At 44.0% G+C, this 8,974-nt stretch overlaps 1 protein-coding gene across 1 annotated transcript; it reads left to right on the top strand.

Moving 5' to 3' along the window:
- Positions 1-4,963: 4,963 nt before the first annotated feature.
- Positions 4,964-8,213, top strand: LOC141706875 (F-box protein CPR1-like). The gene is made up of 4 exons (XM_074509754.1): positions 4,964-5,086; positions 5,618-6,390; positions 6,768-6,839; positions 7,942-8,213. The coding sequence occupies exons 1-3, from the start codon at positions 4,964-4,966 to the stop codon at positions 6,805-6,807; spliced, it is 936 nt and encodes a 311-aa protein (XP_074365855.1). The 3' UTR covers positions 6,808-6,839; positions 7,942-8,213.
- Positions 8,214-8,974: the final 761 nt, after the last annotated feature.

Raw genomic sequence — 8,974 nt, 5'->3', positions numbered from 1 at the left:
AGATCGCCTTTTGCTCGGGGGAAGGGGCCCATGATATCTATGCCCCATACAGCGAACGGGATAGGAGATAACACCGATGCTGGCAGGCTCGGGCTTTGTCTGGAAACATTGCTGAATCTCTGGCACTGGGGGAACTTCTTGACGTAAGCGACGGAGTCGGAGTGTATTGTGGGCCAGTAATACCCTTGTCCAATGATTTTGTAAGCTAGAGCTTTGGCTGCCAAGTGGTCTCCGCAGATGCCTTCATGAACCTCTCAGAGGCAATAATTGGCCTCCTCAGGGTCTACACATTTCAAGGTAGGTGCAAAAAAGGTTCTTCTGTATAGCTGACCCTCTTCCAGGAAGAAACGAGCAGCTTTGTGTTTCAAGTATCTGGCCTTGTTCTGGTCTTCCGGGAGCGTCCCATTTCTTAAGTAAGCTATGTAGGGAGTCATCCAATTGTCTGGGCTCCCGATGCACAGGACCTCAGTTTACTCTGTGTTGGGTACTTTAAATTCTTCAAAGTATACTGAACTAACAAGGTCCGAGGAATTCTGTACGAGCTTGGACAACTCATTTGCTTTGGAGTTCTCTTCTCTGTTGATCTGAAGTATGGTGATGTCGGGAGTGGCTTCCAAGATGTTCCGTACCATTTCCTGGTACTGTGCCAGTGTTGGATCTTTTATGATATATTCTCCGCTGGTTTGCTTGACTATGATCGGAGAATCACTGTGGACGGTCATTTTTGAAATACCAAGAGATTTTGCCAATTTGAGCCTGGAAATGAGTGCTTCATATTCAGCCTGATTATTCGTTGCCTTGAAAGCGAAAGTTATTGCATGTTGAATGGTGAAGCCCTCCGGGCTAATAAGGATGAGGCCCGCTCCGGACCTTTCGGCCGTGGATGATCCGTCGACATAGAGCTTTCAGGAATCCATCCCCGAGTTGGTTCTCTCCAGGGATATCTCTTAGGGTGAGGGTCGATTACGTTCCGGAAAGGTGCATTCCATCACGAATTCGGCTAAGGCCTGGGCCTTTATTGCCGTGCGTGGCACGCATTTGATGTTGAATTGACTTAGTTCAATGGCCCAGTTAACTAACCTTCCAGAGGCATCTGGCTTGTGAATGACCTTCCTGAGCTGCTGGTCTGTGACCACTCTGATCTCTCGGCCTTGGAAGTATTGCCTCAGCTTCCTGCTGGAGTGTACAAGGGTCAAGGCGAATTTTTCCAAGTTTGGGTACCGAGTCTCGGCGTCCTTGAGGACTTGGCTGACATAGTAGACGGGCTCTGCGTTCCTCCTTCCTCCCGGACCAGTGCCGAAGAGACAGCTTTGGGGCCAGCAGCGATGTAGAGAGATAGAGGCTCTCCTGGCTTGGCTTTGGAGAGCACTGGGGGGTCCATCAGGTGCCTCTTGATTTTCTCGAAAGCTGTGTGACATTCTGGAGTCCAATCCACTAACTTCTTATTCCGGGCACCTTTCAGCAACTCGAAGAATGAGAGACATCTCTCCGCCAGTTTCGGGATAAATCTTCGCAGGGCTGCTAGGCATCCTGCCAACTTCTGGATGTCCCTCTGTGTTTGAGGTATCTTCATTTCTAAGATGGCGTTGATTTTCTCTGGGTTTGCTTCTATTCCTCTTTCGTTGACCAAGAATACCAGGAATTTGCCTGAAGGTACCCCGAATGCACATTTCTCCGGATTCGGCTTCATGTTGTACCTCCTCAGGTTGTCAAAACACTCCTTGAGGTCTTTTATGTGATCTGGGGTGGTGAGTGACTTTGAGATCATATCGTCTACATAAGATTCCATGTTCCTCCCCAACTGGCTCTTGAAAATTATGTTCATCATTTTCTGGTAGGTGGCTCCAGCGTTGATGAGTCCGAAAGGCATCATGATGAAGGCGTAAACTGCCATATGAGTAATGAAGGCCGTTTTGGCGATGTCTTCGGGATTCATGCGAACCTGGTTGTATCCCGAAAAGGCGTCCATGAAGCTGAGCATGGTGTAGCCCGAAGTCGCGTCAATTAGCTGGTCAATATTTGGGAGGGGATAGGAATCTTTAGGGCACGCAGTATTGAGGCTCGTGTAGTCGACACACATTCTCCACTTTCCATTCGGCTTCTTGACTAGCACCACGTTGGCGAGCCAGTCGGCCCTGAGCAGCTTTTCTATCTCCTCGTCTATTGCTTGCTTTCGTTCGGGAGCAAAATTTCTCCTTTTCTGTTTGATCGATTTTTTCCTCGGGTCTACATCCAGGCTGTGCATTGCCACTGACTGATCGATCCCGGGCATATCTTCTGGTGCCCATGCGAATACATCCGCATATTCTCTTAACAGCAAGATGAGCTCTTCCTGAAAGGATGTCTCTAGGCCTTTTCCAATTTTCAACTTCCGGGTGGGGTTCCCGGGGTCCAATTCTATCTCCAACGTCTGGGCGGCAGGCTCTACCTTGGTTTTCTCTCTTACTTCCACAAATTTCTGTATCCGGGCGTCGGCGTTGGTTACGCTGTATCCTGAGTCCTCTATCATGTTGACGTTCAGCTTTGGCCTTTTGCTGAAATGTTCACGATGTTTCTTGCGGCTTTGGCCTCTGGGTAAGGCCATTGCCTTCTTTCTATTTTCTGGATTAGTTTCGGCCATGACCAACGCCTGTCCATAGCATTTTCCCGAAGTGCCCCGGTCCCCCCTGAGTTCTTCAATGCCACCCGGGGTGGGGAACTTCAGTTTCAGGTGAATTGTAGACGGGATGGCCCGAAGCTTGGTGATGGTAGGTCTTCCCAGGATCATGTTGTAGGAGGATGCAACATTTATCACATAGAACTTCATGATATGAGATACCTGCCGGGGTGCGGCACCAAAGACTATGGGGAGGTATATTACCCCGCGGATCGGGATAATATTATTCCTGAATCCGTAGAGAGGGTCCTCGAGACATGGATCCATGCGGAGGTGTCCTAATTTCATCCTGTTAAGGGTATGCTCGAAAACAATGTTAGCTGAGGAACCATTATCAACCAAAATTCTTTGTACCTCATTTTCGGCTATGCTGAGGGTCACGACCAGGGCCTGGTTGTGCTCGGGATCCAGGCCTTCATAATCTGCATTGGAGATGTATATGCGCTCATCTTCAGCAGGCTGGATCATCAGGACATCGTTGCCCTCATCCGGACTCCGGGGTGGGGAGGAGGTTCCTCCGAAAATCATGTTGACCACATGTTTCCCGCCACAAGAGGGCTTATCTCTGTCATCAAGTCTTCTTTGTAGGTACTGGTTCATGTTTCCCTTTTTGATCTGATCTTCAATGAATATTTTAAAAGAGAAGCAGTTCTCCGTGGTGTGGCCATGATCTTCGTGGTACCCGCAATGCTTGTCTCGGGCCCTGTTCCCAGGTGGTGCCAACAGCGGCTTCGGGGGGTAATAAAAAGGCTTTCCCTTGACTTCTCTCAAGATATCGGCCCGGGGCCGATTGAGCGGAGTCCATTCTAGCTCCGGTTTTGGTTCCTTCTTAGGCTTGGGCTTCCTATCATTCTTCTGGGGTCTGGAGTAGTCATCCCGGGGTGGGGTCCCCCTGGATTGCTGTACATAATTGGTTTGTCTGTCCGTCATGTGTCTCTTTTCTTTCCCATAGGGGCGGCGGTGTTCCAGGGACTCATCATCATCCCGGATCCTCCTATTCATCTTTATTGAGGTGAGGAAGTCATTTTCTTTGATAAACTTTGATGTCATTGCATAGGTCGAGGCAAGGCTTTGGGGTTCTCTATGGATTAGGTCTTTCACGTAGCCTTCACATGAAACTGGGTGGAGATTACGCCGGAAGATATTCACGGCTTCCTTTTCTTCAAGGTTGGAGAGCTGGTTGACTGATTCTTGAAATCTTTTGATGAACTCTGGAAGGGTTTCTCTGCTTCTCTGTTGTATGGTTTCCAGGTGGCACATCTGGAGCTCGTTCATACGGTTCGCCCTGAACCTCTTGAGAAATAACTCCCGGAAGTCCTTCCAAGAGTCGATGCCCCGAGAGGAGATTCGACTGAACCATTTCTGTGCCCTACCTTTTAGTGTTGAGGCGAAGAAGCGGCACTTGGTGAGGTCATTGTAGTCGTATATGTTCGAGATCTGCTCAAAGTAGTTGAGATGTTCTTCGGGGTCGGCAAGCTCGTCAAAGGAGTCGAAGTTGAAGTACTTGAGTGTTGATTCTCTGGGGGTGGATTCCAGCTTTCTGGTGAAGGGCGTGGCCGCCGCCCCAACTTCCACGTCTCCTTCCACTTTTCTCTTGAGATCCCGGAGAACCCGGGCCATTTGTTCCTGCTTGGATTCCTTTTCAGGTTCAGAATCCGAAGAGACATGGATTCGGCGTGCCTTCTTCTTTAGTTTGGCTTCTTCCTCTTGGACCCTCTTTTTGATGTTGGCTTTGGCCTTGGCCTCTTCTTCCTTTCGGATGTGGTCCCGGAGTGGCCCTCTTGATTTCGTCCCGGGCGTCCTCTGACGGTCTCTTAGTTTTGCCAATCCGATCCAAGACTGAGCCCCGGGATTCTTCCGAGTGTTCTTCCTGATCCTCCGGACGGGTTCCAGGAGCCTTGTTCTTTTCTTTCCACAGGTTCGTGGCCGCTTGAATCTGCTCCGGGGTCTTATTTCCCCAAGGGTTTGTAGAGGTTTCAGCATACTTGTGGGCTGCTTTCTCTATGGTTAATCTCTGGTCTCCGGGCTGAAGCTGAGATGATGCACGAGCTGTGGGGGGCTCTTCATCTATATCTTCCATCTCGCCGTCCCTGGGCGGGGCGACGGTGGGCTGAATGGTTCCGGAGATCGAGGTTTTGCTTTTTCGCGTAGTCATTAGTTTCAGGACAGATTACGGGTGGTGGTACCAGGATGTGTGATTGTTCTGGAGGAAAAAATAAGGAAAGTAAGCTGTAAAGAGAGTGAGGGTTTTTGTTCTTACCAGAGAGAGGGTTTCTTTGGTTTTGTAGCTGTGCAACGTAGCTGGAGATGACACCACGTAATCGGAGGTTCAGTCCCCTCCTTCTAGCGCCAATGATAACTCGGTTTCTTCCTAGGTCTTCTCCCTTCTCACCCCCGCTGGGACCGGACTTCTGTAGCGGTTGGAGTGTGGTTAACCTGCTAAGTAGGGGTCTCTGCAAAACAGAACCGGAGGGGGGTTGTATCCCGCGGCAACTCCGGTGTAAGAATGAGAAATGGGCTTTTTTTAAGGAGAAGAAGAAGAGGGAAGAAGGAGCTATTCAAAAATATGTGAGGGTGTGTGTATATGTGTGTAGCAGTCAAATATTTTTTCAACCCCTAAAACCCTCTTTTTGGGGCCTTTTATAGGTCCCAAGATTTAGGGTGTTTGGGGTTTGTACCTCTTCATCCTGACCTTTGATCATTCTTGGTTGGTGGTAGGTTGGACGGTCCAGATGGGCTGTATGGTCAAGTGTCCTTTCTCCATTAGAGCTGTCTTGGGATGATTACCCGTGAATGGTTGGGATGCAATTGTTCCATTTCGAGTAACATGAGACAGTTGACTCTTTTATCGTGTGCCACGTGGCACCGAGAACCACTCCGATTTGGGCCTGGGGTGGCATCTTTTTTGGGTCTCTGTTCTTCTACATGGGCCTGATTATTTCTGGCCTATCAACTTCCTAGCATCAAACTAAGTTAGATGTCGTTTTGGTTAATCCTGCTACTCGAAACCACAGTTTGTTACCCGTTTCCCCTATTAAGTATCCTTGTCGATCTCAAACTCTGTGTGAGGTTATTGTTTACGGGTTTGGGTATAATTCTGTTGCGGATGATTATTATGTGGTGAGGATTGCTCAGTTTCGGCCTCAGTTTAAGAGTGAAGTTCAAATTTATAGTCTCAAGTTAAATCAGTGGCGAAGGAGTAACGATTTTCCTTATCGTCTTACTTCTACAACACATGCTGTGTTTGTTGATGGGGCCTTGAATTGGTTGGTGGGATCACGTCACTTTAAGGATGTCAAGATTGCCTCGTTTGATCTTGCAACTGAAGAATATCGTTTAATTGAGCCTCCGGGCTATCCTACTTCTGTTTATAAGGGGATTCTTAGAGTGGTAGGAAGGAAACTTTGTATTCAATGTAACTACAGCAATAGGCACTTCACGATATGGGTGAAGGAGAACTATGGTGCACAGTGGACAAAGTTGTTTTCTCTTGTGCACAGTGTTGATATTGTGTCCCTGAAACCTTTGGCATTTTCGAATGATGGTAAGAAACTTTTACTAGAGGTAGAAGGAGAGCTTGTGTGGTACGACCTCCAACTCAAAGTCATGAACATAATAACAAATCCTGATATTCCTGAGTGCTGGAAAGCAGATGTGTCTCTCGAAAGCCTTGTTAAGGTGAGCCGTGGTGCTGTTACTAATATTAAAAAGGTTAAGAGGAAAACAAGTAAGAGGTACTTTGTTTCTTCTTATTTATATATGTATTAGATCTCTTTTTAAATAATTAAAATATATATCTGTATCTACCTTAGAAATTATATTTTCGATCCAGACGCTTGGCAAATTTTTATATTTTAGTTAAATAATATATGTAGTACCTTTTGTATACTCACTTGACTAGCTTAGATGGTTCGATCACTTTGATTGTCCGATCAGCAGTGGTGGAAGTTATATTTTCATATACCTCACTCTGCTCATAGCCATGATACATCATGTATGTTAATAAATGTATCATGTTCTATGGATACCGGGTGCTGTGATTATAATTATATACCTAGTAATCTCAACTCAATTTCACTTGAGTGCTAATAACATTTTATTGTTTCATTAGGGATGATTTTTTGTCCAAGGGATTCAAACTGGCACTTTAGTCAACTGGATATTACATGTAGGACACGAGAGCGTAAGTTTCAAAAGTTCTTTATCTTCCATTACTTGGACTATTGTAGTTAGTTGCTTAATGTTGACAACTCAAATTAGTGCAAGGGAATTTGTGTTTTGTTTCTCTGGAAATACTGTACCGTCTTTTCATGGGAAATTGTGTGTATTTGGAAATACTGTATTGTCTTTGTGTGGTATATTGTCAAAGAATATAGCGCTATGCATAGGCCAAGTCGTAAAGTAATGCTGATAGGCAATAACTAAGATAGTTCAGGTCACGTAATATTTAAATAATTGTTAAAATTATGAATCTATGAAAAATTTACACCTAAGTTCTGAATAATAAGAAACATGACTGTAGGAAGCCCAAAATTTGTTTGGACTTCTGGAGTTTGATTAATACGGTCATACCTCAAAATGTGAGGTTAGTAATGAAAATTAATAAACATGTGCTTATTGTATTTTATGTTATTACACATTGGACTAAAATCTGTGAATATATTAAGTTGCTGAAAAGCTTTAATCGAGGACTGTATATGAATTTTAGTTACTGAGGAATGATTAGATAAATTTTAAAATTTGTTCTAGTGACCAGAATTTTGCCAACAGTTTCTGTTGATGTTGTCTATAAACAACTTAAATCAGAAGAGTTACGCCAATTTAAGCACTTCATAATACTGTAAAATATGTTTAGAAGAAAGAATCTCCAGATGCTATTTGCTATGTTTATGAGACTGATCTTTTGGGATAGAGCTCTGGGATCCTTGCAGGACAAATGAAGACGAGAAACTTAAACGATTTGAATGAGATGCTAGCAAGTGTGAGATGGTATAAATTAGTTGAGTTTTGATGTTGGAGGCAGGGGCTTTTGTGTGAATTTTTTTTTATAAAACTTTATGACGTATCTGAAATGGAGGATTTGGGAAGAAATCATAGATTTATAACTTCTTATAAGTTATACGGAGTTCTTGAAATTTGAACATCATAACTTTTTGACTTCTTGACATTTATATAATTCTGTTTAGTGTAACAGACAGTTGAGTGTGATATATAGCATGTTTTAATTTAACAGCGATTATTTTAACAAGTGTGCTTTGTGATTTGTGAATATTACCTAGTTGCAGGATCTGGGTAGCTTTTTGGTTGCACCTGGAAAAGTTACACCTAAGGAGAAAGGGAAAGATGTCCAGCAGCAGCATCAATGAAGAGGAGTGCAGTGCCGAGGTTTCCTCCTCCTCGAAGGCCACTAAATTATGCTGAGACTTAGATTTTATGTTTTATCTTTTGGCTCTCTTATGGGTTTGTATTTGACTTTAAACTTTTGGCCGATAAACTTCCTATACCTTGGTGTTAATTATGCAAATTCCCGTTCGTCTTCATGTATTTTTTATTAGCTCTTGTCGATACTGGGCAATACTTCTTAATTGGTATAAGTTATGGCTTAAAGAACTCGTATGGATTATTAAGAAAATAAACTTTGAATATCAATCAAATGAAGCGACGGGTTCAACCTTTGCAATGAAAAATAAAACTAGAATTTCCTGAGGAGCTGTAAAAGCTTTAGGTCCGTAGACCTTATTTCCCAGATGAATCCTAATATAATTTCCTTAGGGATGAATCCTAATATAGATAATTTCCTCAGGGAGTTGCACATAATAGATTTTGAGGTTTGAGTCATGTTATGTCGAGGCAGCTCTTCACCATTCATAGTTTCCAGTATGTAAGATCATGGTCTCTTCACAATCCATGGTTTCCAATATGTAAGATCCTGGTCTCTTGACTCGATAGGGACCTTTTCTATTGGGTGATGGTTTACTTTTGATGTTTCAAGGATCCTTGCGTGAGTCTCATGACGGAGTTTATCTATCAAATTTAGGGTTATTTTTTATCCTACTTCATTTTCTTCAGAATTGTAAGGTTGGATTCTCGGGGATGAATGGGATATTTCTTCTAGAACAAATGCCTCTTCCCCATAGGCGACCATAGGCAAGTAGGAAAGGTGTTGCTCCAGTTATCACTTACATGTAGTTCAGTAATCCTAAAATATTGGTAATATCTCATCTACCCAATTGTTTATAGACTTTTCAATCCTTTTCTTAAGTCCATCTAGGATAATACGATTAACTACCTCAACTTGTACATTTGCTTTGATCGAAA

Source organism: Apium graveolens, chromosome 1 (genome assembly GCF_009905375.1).
Source record: "Apium graveolens cultivar Ventura chromosome 1, ASM990537v1, whole genome shotgun sequence".
Taxonomy (NCBI): Eukaryota; Viridiplantae; Streptophyta; class Magnoliopsida; order Apiales; family Apiaceae; genus Apium; species Apium graveolens.
Note: the sequence above shows the minus strand (reverse complement) of the source record. Positions and strands in the feature narration are given on the sequence as shown.

Coding starts and splice junctions, on each gene's coding strand:
- LOC141706875 (XM_074509754.1), top strand. CDS start 4,964: ATGACACCACGTAATCGGAGGTTCAGTCCCCTCCTTCTAGCGCCAATG. Junction 5,087..5,617: donor TCTGTAGCGGTTGGAGTGTG/GTTAACCTGCTA, acceptor TCAACTTCCTAG/CATCAAACTAAGTTAGATGT. Junction 6,391..6,767: donor AAGAGGAAAACAAGTAAGAG/GTACTTTGTTTC, acceptor TTGTTTCATTAG/GGATGATTTTTTGTCCAAGG.